The 23044-nt window shown below is 40.2% G+C and overlaps 1 protein-coding gene across 1 annotated transcript in view; it reads right to left on the bottom strand.

Annotated features, from left to right (window-relative positions):
• Exoc4 (exocyst complex component 4) overlaps positions 1-23044 on the bottom strand; it is a 714919-nt gene that overhangs the window by 123528 nt on the left and 568347 nt on the right. Inside the window, exon 13 of the mRNA XM_041675392.1 lies at positions 18768-18923. Coding sequence (XP_041531326.1) covers positions 18768-18923 — 156 coding nt within the window. The remainder of the gene's footprint in view (positions 1-18767; positions 18924-23044) is intronic.

Below are 23044 nucleotides of genomic sequence, written 5' to 3'. Positions count from 1 at the left end.
AAGTATGGGGTTGTCTTCCTTGCCTGAAAGATTTACACCAGTCCCTGTTAGTTCTACTCAGGGTCTTATTCAGTCACAGAATCTTGTTTAACAGTGTTGCTGGCCAAGAGTGTAACAGTGCAGATTTCTGCCCTTCCCTTCCCCAGCCATACACACTCAACCATCCAGATGGAGCTGGCAAGGTAGAACAGCAAGATGGCCCAGGCAGAATTTGGCTTTTACCAGTTGGGAAGCTACTTATAATTCTGGCATGTTGGAATAACTGACCCAAAGACCAATCACATTGTACTCTTTAATAACAAGAATAGATGAGTCTGGGGATTCGGGAAAATTAGAAAGGATTCCTTCTGTTATTAGTATTATTACTCATGGAACTTTTGCTCTTTCCACTTCAGCTCTGGGCTAAGCCAGCCTGGAAGTACCTAGGAAGGAATGCTCCTGCTGGAAGATACAATAGCAGCTGTGTTTAATTGAAAAAAGGGCCTGTCATTGGGCTGCTCTGAATTTCTCACATGTTCACAGGAGATAGCATGGTAAAGCAACACTATCCAGACAAAGGCAGACTCATAATTGTTGATGCTTTTATTTCATTTACTATTTTATTAATGTTGACTATAAGTACAAGGGTTTTAGTCTCCCTATGGCCTTGCTAAATTTACTACTTCAGTGGATGAATGTATATTATTTAACATTATATAATGCTTATGAAAACAGAGCCATTCAGCTGTGTTGGTTAGCTATCTCTCACTGTTACAAATCCCTAAGATAATCAACTCATTAAGATAAGAGGCTTGTTATGGTTTAATTTTTGAGGTTTCAGTCTATGAGAAGTTAGCCCCATTGGTTTTGGCCTATGGCAGCCTGTAACCGTAATCTCAGGCAAAACCATTTACCTAGCCAGGAGACAAGTGGATACTAACCCTATAGTTCATGATCCTAGAGAATCTAAGTAACAAAGTGAACCCTAAGAAAAACATAGATAGATCTACCTGTAAAGGGAAAATAGAATCGCCTGACAAAATTGGGAGTGTGGGGGTCGGGGGAGAAGGAAGGGTGGAAGGGGAAGAGGACCAGAGAAGGGGATGGGGAAATTGAGGAAACAGGATAGTTGAGATGGAGAAAGGACAGAGATGAGAGCAAGGAAAGAGATATCTTGATTGAAGGAGCCATTACGGGGCTAGCAAGAAACCCGGCATTAGAGAAATTCCCAGGAATCCACAAGGATGACCGCAGCTAAGACCCTAAGCAATAGTGTAGAGGGTTCCTGAGCTGGCCTTGCCCTGTAGTCAGATTGATGACTATCTTAAATGTCACCATAAACCTTCATCCAGCAACTGACGGAAACAGAGGCAAAGATCCACAGGGGAGCACTGAGCTGAACTCCAAAGTCCAGTTGAAGAGTGGGAGGAGTGAGAATATGAGCAAACAGGTCAAGGCCATGATGGAGACACCCACTGAAACAGCTTACCTGGGATAATGGGAGCTCACCAGCTCTAGCTGGACAGGAAAGGAACCAGCATAGGACCAAACTAGATCCTCTGAATGTGGGTGACAGTTGTATGGCTGGGGCAGACTGCGGGGTCATTGGCAGTGGCATCAGGATTTATCCCTACTTCTTGTACTGGCTTTTTGGAAACCCATCCTCTTTGAATGGATACCTTACTCAGCTTAGATATAGTAAGCAGGTCTTGGACCTTCTCCAAAGCAATATGCCTTTACCCTCTCTGATGATTGGATGGGGGATGAAGTGGGGAGAAGGTAGAGGGAATGGGAGGAACAGTGATTGGTATGTAAAATGAAAAAAATATAGTTTGTTTTCTTTTTTAAAATAAAATAAAATATATGAAAAAGTAATAGAATTGTCCAGTTACCTTGATTACAATATTATTTTCCTCCAAGTCTAACCTTCCACAATTTTTAGCCATGTGGTTCCTGATATATTATCATGTGAGGAACTAGTTTTTATTTTTAGTAAAGAACTAATCCTCTCTAGATGTCTGTCTCTTCTTTCAATGGTTACAATAATTTTCCATTTCTTTTCTTCACCCATTGTTCTTCTACCACTTAGAAAAAAATCACAGCGGGGCCGAGGAGATGGCTAAGCTGGTAGAATGCTCGCTGTCCAGGCATGAGAACCCGAGTTCAAGTCTCTAGCATCCAGATGAAGAAGGTCGGCAGAACAACACATGCCTGTGTGCCTAGCACTGTGGGGGCAGGTACAGGAGGATCCCAGGGGCTTGCTGGCCTGACAGTGTACCTGGATTGGCAAGCTTTGTGAGACCCTGTCTCTGAAAATAAGGTGGAGAGCAATTTGGGAAGTTAGTTGACGTCAACCCGTGGCTTCCATGTGCACATGTTCCTGGTCTTTCTCTCTGTCTCTGTCTCTGTCTCTCTCTCTCTCTCTCTCTCTCTCTCTCTCTCTCTCTCTCTCTCTCACACACACACACACACACACACATGCACACATACTATACTTTTGACTGGCTGATGAGGCTATGCAATGTACAAGTGCTCTGAGCCTGAACTGGGAGAAACATGCCAGTCGTATGTGTGAAAACAGCAGCAGCTTTTCTTTCTTGCATTTTGCTAGACATTGAGAACACTATTCATTTTATTATATTTTTACAGTTAAAAAAAATAAACTGGGATTTGCTCATTCAGGGGTAATAGCCAGAAACTGACCATGGCTGCAATGAAGGCATGGGTGGATGGGGATGCCGGCTTGTCCCCTTCTGTCATTAAATCAGCTTGTTTACTGGACACAAAGCACTAGACTTAGTGATTTATGATGGCCTATATACTTTAAATTCCACATTTACCCTCCCCCCAATCTTTAACTAACTAAGATTTTACTTTCTATTTCTATGGATTTCCTCATTTTGGAGATGCATGTAGAATTTCTACGCACATCCAGAGTCACTGTTTTCTTTTATTTTGGATATTTTCAGGGTTCACCCATATTTAAGGATGTAGCAGTACTTTAATATTTTTATATTAGGAAATAAGAATATATCATCTTATAGACCACATTCATTTACTCAGCATGTGGGTGTATGTGGGTGGTTTTCAACTTTGAGTAATTAATATGATGCGGCTAAAAACATTAGTGTGCACAATTTTTTATGTTTATTTTTTTCTGTGACATGATCTTGCTATAAAGCTTAGGCTGGCCTGGAACTCATGATTCTTCTGCATTTGCTTCCTGGGTGCTGAGACTGGAGAGATGGGTGTCACAACTTTTCTTCCCTCCCCAGCACTGCAGATTCACTCAGGCGCTTGTATGGTTTGGTAAGTACTCATTCTGCAGCCCTGTTTTACTCTCAGTTCTGATCTAAGGTCTTACTAGGTTTCCCAGGGTCTGAACTAGCTTGTATACTCCTCCATCAGCTTCTAGATTAGCTGGGATTACAGGCTGTGCCAACATGTGCAGTTGCACCACTATCTTGTACACATTTTGTGTGTACACATAAATGTGTCTTCACTGTGTACTAGCTGGACCCGGTGACAATGCAACCTTTAACTTCTGAGGGAATGTTTAAGGATTCAATGCTCTGTATCATTGCCAACACTTGCTATTATCTTCTGCCTTTTAAAATTGCAGTGTTGGTCTGGGAGAACAGTAGTTTGATTTGCACTTTCTGGACAGCTAATGATCTTTTTGTGTCCCTGTCAACCATCTGTATTATGTTCTTTAGAGAAATGTTTGAGTCTTTGTTTATACTTTAAACTTGGTTGTTTTGTTATTAAAGTTTCTATTTTTTTAAGCAGAAATGTACAGCAAATTTGCCTTCCTGCAGGTTCTGACCTATCCTGCATCATTGATTCAAAGCCACCTTACAGAAATGAGCAGAGCTAATGCTCAGAGATTGGTTTCTAAACAAAACATCACACTCAGTAAGAGGAACCAGAACTCTTGGAAGAGACAGGCTTAGGATATTTTGTGGTGATTAAAGATTAATGTGATCCTGGAAATATGCCCCTCAACTGAAGAATGGATAAAGAAAATGTAATACATTTACTCAATGGAGTATTACTTAGCTATAAAAAAACAATGGCATCATAAAATTTGCAGGCAAATGGACGAAACTAGAAAAAAACCATCCCAGGTGAGATAACCCAGACTCAGAAGACAAACATGGTATGTACCCACTCATAAGTGGATACTAGATGTAAGGCTACAATTCACAGCTCCAGAGGTATCAATGGGGACCCTAAGAGGGATTACATGGATCGCCCAGGGAGGGAGAATTAGATGCCATCTCAAGGGTAAACGGGGGGGGGGGGAAGGGAGCAGTTGGAGATGAGAATGGGTGGTTGAGGGTGAAGAGGGACAGAGTGGAAGATCAATGAAGGATCTTGATAGAGAGTGGCACTGTGGGGTTGGGGAGAAACCTGGTGTTAGGGAAATTCTCAAGAATCCAAAACAATACCCCAGCTAAGACTCCAAACGACAGTGGAAAGGGAGTCTGAACTGGCCTTGGCCTGAAATCAGATTGGTGACTACCCCAACTATCATCATAGAGCCTTCATTCAGCACTGACAGAACCAAATGCAGAGATTCACAACCAAGCACTAGGCTGAGCTCCCAGAATCCAATCGAAGAGAGGGAAGAGGGAATTTATGAGCAAGGAAGATCAAGATCATGAGAATAAAAATCTACAGAGACAGCTGACCAAGCTCGTGGAAACTCAGAACTCCAGACTGACAGCTATGGCGCCTCCATGAGACCACATTAGACCCTCCATATGTGGGAGACAGTGGTGAAGCTTAGAGTATCTGTGAGGCAGCTGGCAGTAGGACCAGGATCCATCCCTGGTGCATGAGCTAGTTTATTGGGGCCACTCCTTATGGTGGGATACCATGCTCACCCTTAATGCAGGGGGGAGGGGCTTGGTCTTTCTCCAACTTAATGTGCCAGATTTACTGACTTCCCATGGGAGGAACGGATGAGGTGGGGGTGGGCTGTGGGGGGAGCAGAAGGAAGGCAGGGGGTGGGGATAACTGTGGATGGAATATAAAATGAAATTAAAAAATAAAAGAAAAAAGATTAATAGGGTCATGTCAGAAGAAAACAATATATCCTTGTCTACAGTTCAGACAATTTGAGAAGCCCCCTCAAAAGAGTAAAAATAATACTGACTTTTCTTTAGCTATGAAAGAGGAAATGGTATTGAATTAGCTCCCTGGCCATGGGCCAGTCACAAATGGGAGAAATAACTAAACAGATGTTGAACAAGAGGCAAGTGTGATGCCTGAGAGAAGAAAAGCAAGGAAGTAGCCATCCCAGCTTACCAGCAGGTGACATTATTTAGATGACAGTGCAGTAAATACGTATGTCTCTGTGTGTGCATATACAGGCATAAATTCATCTGCAATATATGTATATATATGGCAGTATCTATACATACATCTTTTAAGTAATAATTATGTATGTATCACCAAAGTACAGAGAAATATACATCCATTACTACAATACTTTTGAGGAGTGATGAAGACGGATGGCATTCTGGGCCATTATAACAAGTACAATGAATTTAAAAGAACTAAATTCCTTTTGGAGTATACCATCTGACGATAAAACCAGTAACAAAACATATCTGGGATATTGCTGCACAGATGAAATTTAAGGACCATCCTTCGCAGCTCACACAAGCACCACCAGGGAAAGAGAAGATACTTTGAGCTGAATGATGAGGAAAATGCAGTACGTCAACATTTGTGGGACACAGCTAAAGCAGAACTTAGAGAGGAATGTACAACTGCAAATGCTCACATCAGAAAGGAAAAGCAGGATCAGTGAGGCCAGCTCTCACCCTTAGGTGTTGTCTTACAGTGCTATACAAAGAGCAAATTAACCTGAAGTTAGCAGAAAGCAAAAGGTAGAGAAGTGAAACATCTAATCAGTAAAGTTAATGAAACAACAAAGAAGGTTCATTGTAAAAATTAATATAATAAACCCCTCAATTATTAATAAAATCGGAGCTTGGTGATTAACATCTACAGTGAAATCACATCCACTGCCTATATAGTAAATGAAGCATTACTTGAACACAGCTGCTCTCATTACCTATGTGCCGTGTACTATGGTTGCATTCATACGACAACAGAGTAAAGCAGGTGAAAATGAAACTATATGGCTCATAAAGGCAAAAATGCTCACTGTCTATGCTTTTCTGTCCTAAATAAATTGATGAATAAAAAAGTGGGGGGACATATACTGTTAATATTAGAAAATAAATGGGGGCTACTTCCACAGAACCTATGGTAGAGGAACACATGGGAATAGTCAAACCTGTCTCAGGTCCTTGACTTCAGTAACTCAGATCAAAGAAACGAATAAATTCCCTGAAATGTTTAATTTATAACAGGGATTCAGAAATAATAGGATCTATAAATACACACATATGCATGCACATTGAAGAGAACAAAATAGTAACTAAAGGTTCTCAAAAGGGAAAAAGAACAGATGACGTCACTATAGAATCCTATCACACTTAAAGAAAAAATACTAGTTTTATGTAAACTCATAGAGCACATAAAAAACAGACAAAATGCTGACAAGAAAGGGAAGCAATGAGGGCTCCTAGAAATTTCCTGTAACGTTAACTATGTACTGATCCTATGATGCAGCCACTCTTCTTCCATGTGATTATTCAAGGGAATACTGGCATATAAAGACCAAAGGAATTTTTTAAGAATTAATGAGCAAGACAGCATCAGCTTTAGCTATGAGGGAATAAGACTGCACACAACTCAAATGCCTGTTAATATAAGTATGGAAAAATACTATATCCATACAACAGAATACAACTCAACCATAAACATAAATTACTAATGAGAACAACTGTTACTACTCTAGAGGTGGGAGGACCTGGGAGGGTGGAGCCAATGAGACAGACTAAAGCCTCATGCAATAGCCAACTTTATGCAAAGCCTCAGACAGTTTATACTCTGAGGGCTAAGAAAGCTCACAGTAAAGTCCTCAAGAGTTCAAGCTGTATACAATCACAAGGGCAAACACACACGGCAAAAACATGTCTTTTCACAAAGGTATAATTGAATAATAGCATCAAGCAGTAATGAGCAACCTGAAGCAAACTCACTCCTACCCACTGCACCCGCGAGGAACACACAAACACCTTCAAGAACAACTCCATGTTTGGAAGAAACTGAGCTCACAAGACTCCTGTCTTGTTTTCTTGGTGTGTTCTCACAAGCACTTGGAATTCACCCCACATGACTCCATTCCTGGGCTGTGTTCTAACAACCATGGATGTGGAAAAGGCTCAAGCCAGTAAGGCAAGTGAAAGAAAAGATAGAGAAGAATGTGCTCGGTATGAGTCTACTAATATGAAATTCTACAATAGGCAAAGCGAATTTACGGTGAATGCATCAGAAATGGGAATGCCTCTAATGAGGAGGGGGGCAAGGAATCTTTCTTGGAGTAATGGATAGATATTCCATATTCAGAGGAGTATACGTTATGTGTATGTGTGTATGTGTGTGATAGAGAGAGGTGGGGAGAAGGAGAGGAGAGAAAGGGGAAGAGAGAGGGAGAGAGGGTGAATTTGTCAAGACTCATCAAACTGCACGCTAAGGTCAGCTGCATTTCACTGCATTTCCATGTATTTCATTAAGATCATACAAGAGACACAGTCCTGGTAATAATGTAATAAAGTGAAAATGCACACCTACAGCACAGCAAGTGTGTGAGAAAGAGGAAGAAGGGATGGCTTGTCTGTTATGCGCTCACTGGGGATGAGCACAGAGAAATTACTGTACACAACTGAGCTTTTCCAGAAGGAAAAAGGCCAGGGTTGCTAAGCTTTGGGGTAAAGTTCCAGACATTAGAGTGAAGGCTCCAGCATGTTAGGGGCAGCCTTACCATCATGTGGGCTTGCTATGCAGAGGACACAAAAACCAGCATCTTTTATGGAGCGAGTTTGGCAGCAAACCACCAAGTTCAAAGAGCTGCTTTCCAATTAGAGGCTGAGATTTTAATCACAGGTCAAGGTAGGTAACTTAGTGATAAGTTCAAGTGCATTATTATGGGAGATGCATTATGTTAAAAATCCCCACTCCTATTTGACTCATCCCCACAGAATTTCTATGCAAGGAATTCTTTAAAAGTTCTCTGTAATTAGTTTTATTTTAAGCTGCTATTTTCTTCCCCAGCAGTGCAACTTTTGTTCTTTGGCCTGTATTACTAACAATATATATAATACATTAAAGAGTCATGTTTTAAATTTCTAGTTAATTTCCAATTTTTATTTTTTGAAACAGGGTCTCACTATGGAACCCTGGCTGGCCTGGAATAGGTTATGCAGATAATGCTGGCCTGGCCTTAAACCTGGGTCAAACTCCTCTATATTCAAGTGCTGGGATTACAAAGTGTGCCTCGTGACCGAATTTCCAATTGCAAATGTAAAACTGCAGTGCAGGTTGTTCTGTCAGGGTCTGTGTACTGTACCCCGAAGATTTCTAGGCTTCCCATTCTCTGGATGGCATTACTTGGGTAATAAGAAATGAATGAAGAAAGAAATCTGAGTTTTCAATAAACCTGTCTTTAACAGCTACTGTGCGGTCAATTCAATGTGTGTCATTCAGCCAGTGAGAGAGTGATGCTCGCACGAAGGACTGCTCAGAAACACACACCTCTCTCACCAGGGGGATCCTGATTTAATTTTGGAACTTGATGGTTTCAAAACCTATTCTACGTAGTTTCTGATTTTTATGAACACTTTATCAGTTCTTCTAGGGGGGTTTTGTAAAAAAGTTGTCAAAAATTTTATTATGTATTTAAGAGATTAAACATGCCCATTATCTCACAATTGTGAGACCAATTAAGAGTTCCTATGATCTATGCTTGTAGTAAAACTCCCCAGCACAGCAGAGCTCTATCAGGCATAGCCCCATACTGCATATCAGATCTTTCAGCTTCATCTGAGTATTGGACACTTTACTTTTTTTTATGTATGTGTTTGCTTTTTCCTTCTTTTGAGACATAGGTTTATGTGTCCCTTGTTAGCCTCAAATTTACTATGTAGGCAACTTTCCTGCCTCTACCTCCTGAGTGATGGGGTCACAAGTGTGTACCACTATGCTCAGTTATTCTGTGCACTCTATCAACTTAGCTTTCTTAGCTTTCCTTAGAGCCCCCTTTAACTGCCCCGCCCCTGTTCCTCTCTGATAGGCTAGTTTAAATGAAGAAATAACACATACCTACAATCACTAAAAAACAAAACAAACAAATTCCCAGGGCATATGCTATATGCACATATGCTTGTTGACACATGCATGGAAGACTCTGAAGAGCAAACAGAGTAGGGCAAGATCATAGGCTCATCTCAGGCCTTACTCCATATGTCCTACATCTCTTTTTTTGGTACTAAGCATCCAAGTATTGGATACGTCCATGAGTAGACTAAGAACTTCCATGAAAACTGACACAGGTCCCAATAAGCAAAAATCAACAGTGTATTACTTAGGGGTCATACTTTAGGGCAGTGGCTCAACTTGCAATACAAGTGCATCCACGAGTTTTAAACATTCATTTCTAACTTAAGCATTCCAAGCATGTTCTTAGTGTTTCCTTCATGGATGAGGAGGAACACCAGGTGTAAGCAGTGGACTCCATCTTGTCTCTTTAGTTACAAGGATCCATATGGTCACGCAGGTTTTCTTCCAGGAGACATGATGTTACTCACTCATACAGACAGTAAGAGTTTCCCGCCAAGAACATGCTGTAAGCTTCAGAACTTTGTCAGTATAGAATTAAAATAATCAATAATCACTTGTGAGTCGGGCCTGATGTACCTTGGCTTTCAACTACAGGAATGGAGTACAGCTGATGTTGATATAGCACTGCAGAGCCTCCTCTGAGGATCCCACTGTATTGACATTTGTGATGTCTTCCCCTCCGGTTGGTTCTCCTCAGAAGAACTTATGTCTTTGCTTAGCAGAGACACTTAGGAATCTACTAGAAGCAAGGTACACTAAGAGTCCAGTATTCTTGTAGCATTCAGAATAGGGAGAGAGATGGGACGAAGAAGGTGGGAAAAGACACAGAGAAATGGGAACGTGTGTGACTATGAAGATAGCACAGCGAAAAGAGGAGGCTGTCATAAAATATGGAGAAAAATGAAGATAGAGTAAGATGAAGATTTTTTTTTTCAAGGGAAAAGTACTAGGGTGAGTGTATTTTTGGGGAATCAGTGAACTGGCAAAAAAATAGTAACAGGAATTGAGGGTGTATGGGGAAATACTTAAGCAGGTAAAATTCTTAACATAAATTAATAGTTACATGGCTAAATAACCTATCACAATGAATGTTGGCCTAATGTCTCACCTTTTCCCAGCTTTAGTTCTGTGCCTCAGAAAAACTCACATCAATGGTTTAAAATTTATTTCTCCAAATTCTTCCAGTGATTATATTTCTCACTAAACCATCTGTTGAAACCGCTAACATTACTGTACTGATTTTAGATATTTTATTTATTTATTTAGACAATACATCTTCTTACCTCCCTATTATGTTTTGAGTTGTGGCTTTTGTGTGTTTAAAACACTTTTCCTTGGAGAACACTACTCACCGTACTAGATAGTCTGCTCACTGCTCACACCTGTGTCGCTCTGACTGCTCACTGCTCACACCTGTGATGCCCTGACTGTTCACACCTGTGATGCCCTGACTGTCACTGCTCACATCGTTGATACCCTCCCTGCCTTTACTCCTATAAAATGGAAATGGGAGGCTTATAGGAGGTGGGGAGAGGTGAGGATTTGTGAAAGAGATAGGCAGAGCTGATACCTGAGCTGAATCTAGAAAGTTGAGCTGGGCAGGCACAGGAGAAAAAGAAGGGACAGTGGGTGACGAGAGGCTATGCCAAGAAGAAAAGTTGGGGATGATCAATAAGGAGGGCTGAAAACATGGCAGACTGGGAGTCTGGAAAAGTCTAGTAAGAATAGAAAAATAGAGGTCAGCAGGCAAGTGGTTCTTTATCACCTAGCAGGAAATTCAACCTGTAGTTTCATTGCTCAGCCCTTGCCTGACTCACCTGCTTGGATTCCATCACATGCATCCTACCCACCATCATGATGGCTTGAAGTGGATTTCTCAACTTCAAGGACCAAGATGGACTACATCAGAAGGACAGAATTTAAAATCTTTTATTAAGATGTCAAATGAGAGAGAGAAATAGTGTTAACACCTAAATGGAAATTATTAAATAATCCCATGACCTGAAATTAAATAAATTATATACACAGCATATAAAACAACAAATTAGTACTTTTCAAAAAGAATTAATAAAATTATAAGTCTCAAATAATTGTCTAGGAAGACTAAAATTTTACAACCTCTGTGGGAGATTTTATTTTATTCTTCATTTACTATATGGGAGATTTTATTTTTCATTTATTGCTAATAGGAGTTTTGATATAAGAATAAAGCACTCAATTAAATCATCTTGAACACTGATATGTTTGTAGCTGAGTTTCTGGTTAACGACCTATCTCTTTTGTTTAATTTTGAGACTTAAGTCTGCTTCTCACCCTGACTTGCTTGACAGTGTCCCATATCTATCCATGACCTTCATCTTGTTTAATTGAGGGATGAAAAAAATTTTTAGCAAAGCATTTTCTACCCTTGCACTTAATGTATTCATGAGTCTGATTCATCTTTCCTTTTCTAATTGCATTTTAAAAGTCATATTAGGCATCCAGAGATAGTGAGATAAGTGTCTGCATTCTACAGAACAATTTGAGAGATAGCTGAAGGCTTTGCTCACTGTATCGCCTCTTTGCTCCTTCAGAGATTTATCTAGAGATTTCCAGCAGCTGCAGTTTGCTGAGGCCTTTCTATAGCCATTGCTTACATTATATTGGGACCCTTTTCAATTTCAAGTGTAACTTCTCAGAAAATTGTTCTGCTTTATTCATATAATTTCTATATCTGAATATATTTCTGGCCTTGCTAGGTTTCTGCTTCTTTCACAACTGTCTAGGCTGAGCTACATGAAGAAAGTTATGAGGGATAAGAAAGAACTGAAAAGAAAAACAAAGTGCACTAGCTAGCAGAAGGCACTCAGGCCTGTGGGCTTCCAGAGGAAACTACTTCTCCCAGCTGGTGGCATCCCCCAGCTTCCACTGTGTGCTCCTCACTGGAAGTCGAGCTGGATTCTCCAGCCTAATGGCAGTTTCATCCACTTAACACTGACCGAGTCTACACTGTGCTGTGAGGATTCCACAGGAGGAAGACAAGGGCCAACTGCTCTGCTTTAGCTCTGACTCTTTAAACATAGTCGGTAGAACTCCAAATGAATAGAAACTTAGAAATTATTAGAACCAACCCCTGAGCACTGAAACAATATTTTCCTGTTATTTAATCATCTTGTCTCCAATTCATACAACAAAAGACCCTGACAGTGACTACACCAGCCATCTGAGCCTGCGATGAGGCTTGAGAAGGGTGTCATCTAGACAGCGCAGTTCTAAGAATACAGAGCCACAGCTCTGCTTAGTCTTCTCTCCTACTCAGAACCGCAGCATCTTCTTCCCCAAATTTAAGCAACTAATTTTTATCTGTTTTTTACATTTTATCTTTTTGTATCTCCCTTCACTTCCCAACAATGATCATTTCTGTTTTCTTTGACTAGACAGAGGGAACGAAGAGAAAGTGTTTTAAAGCACAGTACAGTGTTTAACACACAGTCCTCCCAGACACATCTGGGCACATACTCTTTAAACACTTGCTAATGGAATGGATAGAATCCACCAAAATGCAGTATATTGAAAATACAATAATAAAAAATATAGTCAAAGTGCCATCATGATGCATGCCTGTGACATTTGCAAAAAAAAAAAAATCTATGAGTCAAGATTAGGAGTCCAAAACCATACATTCTTGATCCAATTTTAGCTTGGCTGACTACAGTGGTCTTGGCAGGCCAGACTACCCATTTAAACCACAGTTTTAAACTTCTGTTTAAACCACAGTTCTATCACTTAATGATGGCTGTGTAGATGAAGTAGTTTCTTTCTCCGAGTTTCCTCATTTGTTGAATGGAAATGCTAACATTTAGAGACTCAGAATGTACTATGCTGAGCTCTGAGAGTCTTGATGAAGAAAGGGAGGAGGGATTGTACTAGCCAGGAGGGTCATGATGGGTGAACCCACAGAGACAGGTGACCTGAGCTCGCTGGAGCTCCAGGATGTTGGTCCAACAGTCAGGAACCCTGTATGGGATCTACCTAGGCCCTCTGCATGTGTGTGACAATCCGGTAGCTTGGTCTTTTAGTAAGGCTTCTAACAGTGACAGCAGGACCTTTCCCTGGCTTTTGGTATCCTGTTTTCCATGCTAGATTACCTGACCCCACCTTGAGGAAAGGGGAGGAGCTCGTTCTTGCCTCAACTTGAAATGGCCCATGGGAGTTCTGTCCCTTTCTGAATGGAGATGAAGGAGGAGTGGATGGGGATAGAGTAGGGAGAAGATGGGAAAGGGGAGGGAACAAGGAGAAAAGAAGGGAGGGGACACTGGTTGGTATGTAAAATAAATGAAAAGAGTTATTTAATTAAAAAAATAGAGAATTACGTTTTATCATCTGCCATCAGTCTGCTATAATTCAAAACTAATCTGTAGGTTTCATACTTCTTGTTTGACCTTTATCACGTGAATAATCAGATCCTGGTCTACTAAACAAACTTAAAAGTTTTCAGAGCTGGCTCTAGAGAAATGATTCTTATTCTTTAAAATGCAGGAGCCATAAGTGAAAAGCATACCAGGTTTTGGGTGTCTCCTTATGATCTACCCAACTCCTGTTTCTTTTACTTCCACCAACACTGTCCTCCTGTTAATTACATCCCCCCAAAAGCAAACTCTTTTTATCCGTGGATAGCTTTTATCACAAAAGAAATATATATATAAATGTATGATGATGACAGGTGCAAAGACAATGGGCCAGAGAGCCTGCTTTTAGCTTCCTTGGGAACAAAAGGGTATTAGCTTTTTTCCTCCCCTATCAAAGCCCTAGCTTGACCTAGTTTTTTTCCTCCTTCTATTCAAAGCTAAACTGGGAAATAATACATTTTATTTTTTTAGTTAAAAAAAAACAAGAATAGAAAAAGGACTCATTTAATAATGAAGAGAGCATAGCCTTTATTCAATGCAAAGGGCACTGGATTCTATATTCATCTCTTCGCTAAATAGTCTTCTGAGCTTTAAAAACTAATTATAGGAGAAGAGTGACCTTCCAGTCTTTTGGGCTCATGCAGTGCTACCTGGTACTTTAATATGCTAAGACAGGCCCTCTGTAAACTCTGCTACATTGGAGTATCATTGAGGGGTCTCTCTCCTACTTACTTGGTTTCAATTTCTAATCTAGATACAGAATGCGACAGGTTAAAAGAAAGAACCAACCAAAACTAAAGAAAACAAAAATGAAAATTTTCCCTCTCCTTCTTTCTCTCTTGTACGTGCCATTTTCACCGTGTAGCCCTAGCTATTCTGTAACTCACTTTGTAGACCAGGCTGGTCTTGAACTCAAAGAGATCTACCTGCTTCTGCCTCCTGGGTGCTACAATTAAAGGGGTGTTACCACCACTGACCAAAATTTTATTCTCTTATGATGCGTTTCAAACCATATTCACATGCAAAACATGAACAAATATCTCAGGTTTAAATCAGCAAAATAAACCAGACATTGTAGCCAAATTTATGAAAAAACATGAGGACAAGCAAAACTAAACTTTGATGGTAGAGTTGGAACGGGGCTTATTTTGATGGTAGATCTTTGGAGGATACTAGGAAGATTTGATATTTTGATCTAGTTATATGGGCATATTTCACTGAGACCAAAAATGAAAAAATATTTATGCAACTGGCTTTTCCTTTGAGTTTAATATGGCAAGTAGTTTGATTGATCAAAAAAAGAGTAAAGAAAGCTGGATCCTTAATTCTAGCTCTTCGAAATCCAAGGCAGGGTCAGAGAGAAGCTGCATTCCTGCCTCAGCATCTCTTCTGGAATAGAACTGTTTCCTTTTACACTGAGCTACTGAAGATAACTAATGCAGCTGATTAACAATCTTTTGCAAGCATACATTACAATGAAGTTCTTATATGAGGAACAATAAGACACACGATCATTTGAAATACGGGTACAAAGGAAATTATCATCCAGAAATTGCTTGTAATTCAACTACTGAGGTTAATACATACAGTTAAACGAACAGAGTTAGAAGAAGGGGTAGGAATGTGCTTACTCAGACCACTTGAGAATACAGTAAAATGATGATTTGACAGTAATTCTGTGAAAGCACCTTAGGGGCTTGCTTTCTGTATTAAGGTCAGTTGGTTATATCTACTTGAGTGTTAATCAATCACTGAATCATTCATTATCTCTTGTGCTGGTAGATATGAGAATATTTTACTATTAAAGTCACATGAACATAATCTCAGTTGAGGAAAGTTTAGGTTACAGAAGAGTAAAATTAAAAATTAAGGGTTTTTTTTTTTTTTTTTTTTTTTACATGCTGGGGAACCACTACACCAAAGTTTCCAAGTTTCCTCTGTGACTTTTGTATAAGCAATCATTCTTACAAAATGCTCCATCCATACAATAAACAATAAACTGCACTCATTTACTATAGAAAGTCTCTTCTGTGAAAGGCTGAGTGAGTGAGTAGAAAGACAATCTGTTATGTTGGAGAAGACTATAACAAGGTTTTCTGTAAAAAGGAATAACAATCTGGTATACAGATCACTTTTACAAATCACTAGGAAAACCCCTCACTCAAAACATAACCAAAATTAAGCAACAGCTCTGAAACACACACACACACACACACACACACACACACACACACACACACACACACGTGTGCAAATCATGAAGACCAATACATACATATATAAAAATACAGAGAATGGCCCAGCATCAGTCATGAGAGAAATGTATACCAAATGACATCAAATTACCTAGTGCTCACATTAGAATGGCTGCTATCAACAGATGGAAGATACCCAGTCCTGATGACACATAGGCCAACGGGAACTCAGACCACTCTGAGGATGCAAACTTTTAGGCCTACTCTGCTTCTGACTTTTTCTTAAGAAACTTATTTTAAGGTGCATGTGTGCGTCTCTGTGTGTGTGAGGTGGGGGAGATATTGTGCCAGTATGGGTGTCTGAAGAGGCCAAAAGAAGGTGTCAGATCGTCTGGAACTGGAGTTACAGGCAGTTGTAGGTGCTGGGGATAAAACTTGGATCCTCTGTAAGGACAGTTTGTGTTCTTAATGGCTGAGTCATATATTTCAGGCTCCTTAGGAATACTTTAGAAAATTGATATTGTGGACCCTTAAAACTTGCACACACTATTACCCATCAATTCAAGTCCTAACATATGTCCAACAGACATGCATACACATCTCACTCTACTTAACTGTTGGGGAATATTACTTTAACTATCAAGGTGTGTTACATTTGTTCATGCTGCATTTGTTTAACTATGTAAAGATGTGTTGCTGTTTTACCTTGCCTGCCTATGGCACTTGACTGGTCTAATAAAAAGCTGAACGGTCAATAGATAGGCAGAAGAGGGATAGGCAGGACTGGCAAGCAGAGAGAGTAAGTAGGAGATCTCTAGGCTCTGGTAGAGAGAGAGGGAGAAAGGGAGACTCCCAGGCAGCCACCAGGCAGACATGATAGAAGGAGGAGAGTAGGACATATAGGAGGAAAGAGAGGTAAAAAGCCCCGAGGCAAAACATAGATGAAGAGAAACAGGTTAAATTAAGTTACAAGAGCTAGTAGGACAAGCATAGGATAAGGCTAAGCACTCATAACTAGGAAGTCTCCATGTCTTTATTGCGGAGCTGGTTGACAGCCAAAAGAAAGCTTGCTAAATTTAATAACCTACAACTTTTCAATTGTAACTATATATAAGCTAGTATCAGGAAAATTTTACCTACTGTCAGTGAAAATAGCTATATAGGTGTGGAGAGTTAACTGTATGAACAACAAAGACACTGTCTGTATCACTTACTTTCTGTTGCTGTGGTAAAATACCATGACCAAAAGCAACTAATGGGAAGAAGAGTTTATTTTGGTTATGGTTGTTTTGTTGGGACCTCTAGCTCACTCCTGCAGAGTCTGGGAAGCCCCATCTCTCTCCCTAAACCCTGTCCTCTCAGAGAATCTCCCACAAAGAAAAGGTGCCATAAACCCAGTTCTGCATTCTTGGTGGCTGTGGCAGCTCCTCCCCAAAGTTGCCAGAAACCCAAGTCCAGGCCTAAAGCACTCAGCTTTTGAGGATACTTGGGCACAAACCTAGCTTGTGGTGGATACATCATCACCCCTTGCCTACAGGCTGTATAAGTCCCTACTTTAGTTTGGGTGTGTGACTTCTTCTGCTTTGATCTCTGGGGTTGAAGAACTTACCTGGGAGTTGCTTTGCTCAAATAAACCTGTTCTTTTACTTTTTCATTTCAGCTTGATCTGGCTTACTGTGTAGGTAGAGAAACCCATTACTGAGATACAGAAAATCTATTAATGGTTCCAGAGGGAGACTTCATGATGGCAGGAGAAGCATGGCAGCAGAGGGCAGTTATAGGAAGCTTAGAGATCACATCTTCAACCGCAAACACAAAGCTGAGAGAATGAACTGGAAGTGAGACAAGCCTATGAGCTCTTAAAGCCTGCTCCTGGGCTGTACCTCCCAAACCCCAAACAATGAACCAAGTATTCAAATACCTAGTATATGGGGGACATTGTCCTTCAAGCCACGTTGTCTACAGTTACAGTTTCAATCTACATTCGGACAGAGATGAGCTACTGCTTCATCAGAAACTGAAAATAAGATCATGGTCCTTACTTTTAAAAACTATTTAATTTTATTTTTTGTCCTTTGCTGCTTCTTCCGTGTGTGTGTGTGTGTGTGTGTGTGTGTGTGTGTGTGTGTGTGTGTGACTCTGGGTCTCATTGTCCAGGCCAGCTTGGAAATCGCTGTGTGGTGAAAGGGGACTCCAGACCTTCCTGCCTTCATCTCCTGAGTGCTATGATTCCAGATAAGCCTTGCTTTCCCAGCTCTTGGTCTTTGCTTTTTAAAAGTGTTTTTATTTTATTGTACCATCTGATGTTTCACTTAGATAGACAGGAGATAAGAAGGATGAACCTAAGCACTGTTGCCATCACTTTTCTACTGTACACAGCTCAACGATGACCTAAGTGAGAACAGTTTACTCTTGCAAGGCAGACATAGGAAAATGTCCAGCTTCATCAAATTCCATGTGTTAAGTCAATAAATTGTACAAAGACAAATGCTGAGTGATAAAGTTAAGAGAGACCTCCTTACTTTTGTCAAAACAAATGGAAATAGCAGGGACAGTACAGTATGTGTGAATGAACATGGGAATTACAGAACATGCTTGCAGGGTTTGACATACTCCGAGCTGAACTTTACCTTCCATCAGTTTGTCAAGGGACAGAGTCAGTAGCGCTTTGCAGAATGAATGGATGGACAAAGGACTGTATCGTACCTGTCCATAAGTTGAGGCGTGCTAGCCCAACTTGGCAATGCTTTAGCTGGGTTCACAACTTCTCCTTGCTGACATTTGAGCCCAAGGTACAGTTGCATGAGAAAGGAAAACAGATTTTCCAAGTTCAAGCAACTGCTGCTTGATCTTTAGAATCAGCACCATTTCATCTGAGAAAGGATTTGCTGAATGCATGGGTTTCCTCCCTTTATCTAACATAGCTTAGAAAGTAGGTATTTACCTTATGAAGTCTTCTTCTTCTTCCCTCTTGGGCCTCAACTGTTTGGGCTGAGCCATGTTAGTCCAGTTTGGCAGTGACTTCAAGAGCCTGCTGATGTCGTCATCTTTCGCCCACGATGCACTAATGACAAGTTTCTCTTCTGACTGGACAATGCCCCTGAAAATGGCCACAAAGAAACGGACACTTTAGCACCATATACAGTGAGTGTTTTCTTCTGCTTTGCTGTAAAAAAGATGGTATGGCCACCTCTTCTTCACACAGTCCATCACCTGTCATATTGCTGGGAAATGACATCCCCAGGTTTCAGTTTCCAATTTGTTGAATAATCATAAGCTGATAATATTGGTTGACTATCTTATGATTGTTAATATTTTATGTCAAACACAAATGTATGGAAAGTTTGGGTTGGACCTTTCAAGAAATATTCAGAAAATAAAAAGTAGGACAATCATATTTTTAAAATGCTATTTAAATGACAAAATAGTGGCACCTGAAAGGTGACATAAGTGTTATGATAGACTGTTCTCTGACTTTTTTGGTTTATGCTATCAATTAGTTCTTTGTGAAGGTAGCTTTTGGATGATGCTGGACAAACATCCCTCTATTCAAAGCAAACCTACTATCATAAAGAAAGCCTGCACCCCAAATGTCAGGCAGGGAAAACCTTTGATTATAGCTAACTCTACTGGGCTTTGGCTACTGACCTAGAGTTGACAGGCTTCTAGTCCTTTAATAGGACCCATGGGCTCACTATTAATTCTGCCCTTCCCAGAACGTTCCTGAAAAGTCACCTTAAATGTTCAATTTCAACTTAATTAAAAAGATTCTCTTTCTACTCAACATTTCTGCTAAAAAATTTTAAGGGTCTAAAAATTCTCCTCAGCAGTCCTTCCTGACAGAAGTGACATTTACTTATGGGATGTTCATGAGCTGGACATTCTTCTAATGATGATTAAATCTCCAATCTCTGGAGTCTTCTCTCATCACTGGCAAGGATATCTTTCAGTGCTAAGAACCATGCTGAGATACAGCACACATCTTTAGACAAATATAAACGGTGCATACGTACCTGTAGGAAAAGTGCCTTGACCCAACAGACAATTCACTATGACAAACAAGAAAAGGCGAGGCTTACAAACCTTGACTCGTTGCAGCCTGACCCTTTGGTTTCCTATTGCAACAATACTGCCCTGGTTCTTTTTAAGTAAGACAGCTTAGGAGAACTATGGGTGATGGCTGGGATTTTTCTAGCTCACCTCAAGCAGAGGTTTTCAGATAAAAACTGTGGTCAGAGGTATAAACTTATGACAGCATCATGCAGCACGATACCCCCTCAGATTTCTAACATCCCATTGCAGGCAAGCCCTGAATATTCTTTGGTAGTATGAAAATGTGTCTCTGATCCGCTTTCTCTCCATATTTAATTAGTGGCCATTTAAAACATTTGTCTTATATATCCTCATTGCCCACCTCTAGATCCTTTATATCTGAGAACAGAGAGCACACTTTACACACTTGAGTTTCTGTCTTCAGCAGCATATTCAGATATATATCTTCCTTTGTTTCTAGTTATCCCTCTACTTAGGCTCTTAGGAATCCCAGGCCATTCTTGCTCTTTCTTCCTATATTTCACGTCTCTCCATGACACAATTCCCTAGTCTCTGTTAGTTTTCTAAATAAAGCATACACGATTTTCTTCCTGACCCAGAATCGCTCTTTTCCAAAGTTCTCCTCTCTCTTTAAAAGCTTTCCATAGAATGATTGGCCGGAGCATCCTGGCTGTACCCAGGGATGAGCCCAGCCTGTGTATAACTTCTGCACAGATTAAATCTCCACCTCTGTGTGTTGCAGGAAGTATCATCTTTTTTTTTTTTTTTGCCTCTACCTGTAGTCTGATACCAATGTGGTCCTCTCAGCATCAGTCCTTACTTGTTCCTGTGGTTTTTAATTCCTTTCCATTCAGGAAATATGGAGACTTAGTTTCTTTCTGAGTTTGGTTACCATTCAGAAATACTTCTAAAGCTAAAGATTTTTAACAATTTTGTAAATGTTAACAGGACAAGGGCTTCCCAAATCTATTCTCTCCACATTTTTGACAGGTAGTTAAAATTTAGTCTTAAGCCAACATTATCCATATTTGATTTAGTGGCCATTTAAAATATCTATCTTGTAGATTTCTCAAACCAGCATTCCCGTGTTGATCTACCCTATTGGCATGTCTTAAATCGTGAGGCTCTTTGACTGTTCTCAAGGTTCTAATGTTTTTATTCCTCTTTTCTCTTCTACATCTGCTTATTCTTTTTACACCATTCCCTCCTGGTTCTATTAGTGCAACCAGAACCTACTAGGAAGCCAAAGTGATAGTTCCTTTCCTGTGCCCACTCCTTACATGCAGAGTCATTCAGGTCAATGCATTCCTCACTTGGGCAAGCTTGTCTTCTGCACAGACTGGTGATTCTTCCATCACTTCTCACTCTGGTTCCTACATTTGAAAGGTTAACTAGAGAATTCTTTGTTGACAGTTTGCTTTGTTTCAAAGCAAATGAATTAAAAGGAATTCAGTAATTTTCATTTCTCTCTTCTCGTTAGACACCTGGCATCCCCTATTCTAGCCATCCTGTAATTCCAATCAAGAATATAGTCTTCTTAATCACCAACAGTGACCACATCCTGTTAATTCCATGTCTTTAATATCTTATGAATAGTCATTTCCTGTCTAGATTCATTGCCACTAATTGGCATTTAAGCCCTAATCATTTCTCATGTGAACTTGGCAATGACTCAGTAACTTGGCACCTTGCCTGGAGTTATGAGATCATTAGTTGTGCTTATCATGGCAGAAGGGTCATCTCTGTAAATTAAAATACAATGCTAGTCCCCTTTTCAGAACCAGACAGCAGCGTGTGAACATCTACCTGTTCTGTGCTACCTCCTTTGTCCCTGCTCACTACTCCAGGCCTCCCCTACACAGGCTGGCATGCTGGCTAGACATCCTATCCAGAAGCATAGTTCCAAAGTGGGAGGTACTGTCTCCTCTTCTTTACGCTATCATATCCTGTTTGCATGGTTTTACTCATTAAAGGTTACTTTGGTTCTATCCTTGCTATTACTATGTGTATCTTTTTGTGTCCTGTTGTCCTTAAGGTAGAGGTTTTGGTCTTGACTGTGCGCTAGAATCACTTAGGGAAGCTCTTAAAAAACAATAACAACAACAAACACACAAAAACAAACAAACAAACCCTCCCCCCCCCCCAGGATGCCCGGGGCATATCTAAGACTAAACAATTCAGAACCTGGGGGAGGCAGCATGTCTGGGATGGAATCTTTAAATTTCTCATGCCAGGGTTATCAATATCTCTCCTCTCACCGCTGCTTTTTTTTTTTTTTTTTTTAACAATCAAACTAGGATCACAAACTGAGTGTTTTGAGGGTACTTAACTGCTTGTCAGTTTTCTTAGTACCTAGCATGATATGTATAAAAATATAAAAACTGAACAGGAGATAAAAATACTTCTTGCACTAGTCTAGGTAACTCATTCATCTGAGGCCATTTTAGTGGGTTTCTTTTCCCAGTACTTAGCTCAGACCATTCACTAAGTCAGTGGTTTCGGCCAAAGCACAGATTTACTCTATGCCTCTCTAAATCACTAGGATCAGAAGCTGTGAATAACGAATATATGTGTCTCCTCTAAAAACTCAACAGAAGCAAAGTACTCACACAGAAAACAAATGAACCAAGGAGCAATTGTTGATAAGCCTTGCCCTGCACTCCACTTCCTTCTAGGTGGTCTATTATGTGGAAAGCCTCTTCAAAACCTTGCTTTCTCTGTGAGTTTGTTGACCATGACATATAAGGATTTCTCTCCTTGGAAAAGACACAAAGCAAAAGCCTTTGCTTTTGTATGGATCGCCTACCTCTCAGTATTTCATTCAATCAAAGAAACTGGCCTGTGGATTCCACCTGCACGCCAGTTGTCCTTTTAGGTACTAGAGCTCATTTCAAGGTTGTCACTTTTAATGGTTTCCAGTGTTAAAGAATAGTATTTTGTAATGTGGGTAAATTATTTGCAATGTAAATTTCAATGCCATATCTATAAGGAACCTTGGCTGAGTAGTTCAGTTCCCTTTAGAGACCCATTATAGGTGAAATGCTATTTTGCAGAGTTAGAAAGCCAGACTCATTTTTCCAATTCTTAAACCCGAGCCTGTCCAAGGAAAGTGAATGTATCCACACCTGTAAGAGGGTATTATACGTTTTGGATAGTTGTTGCTACAAT

This window comes from Microtus oregoni, unplaced genomic scaffold (assembly GCF_018167655.1).
Source record: "Microtus oregoni isolate MIOR12 unplaced genomic scaffold, Mior012 000026F_ref0000081, whole genome shotgun sequence".
Lineage (NCBI taxonomy): Eukaryota > Metazoa > Chordata > Mammalia > Rodentia > Cricetidae > Microtus > Microtus oregoni.
Note: the sequence above shows the minus strand (reverse complement) of the source record. Positions and strands in the feature narration are given on the sequence as shown.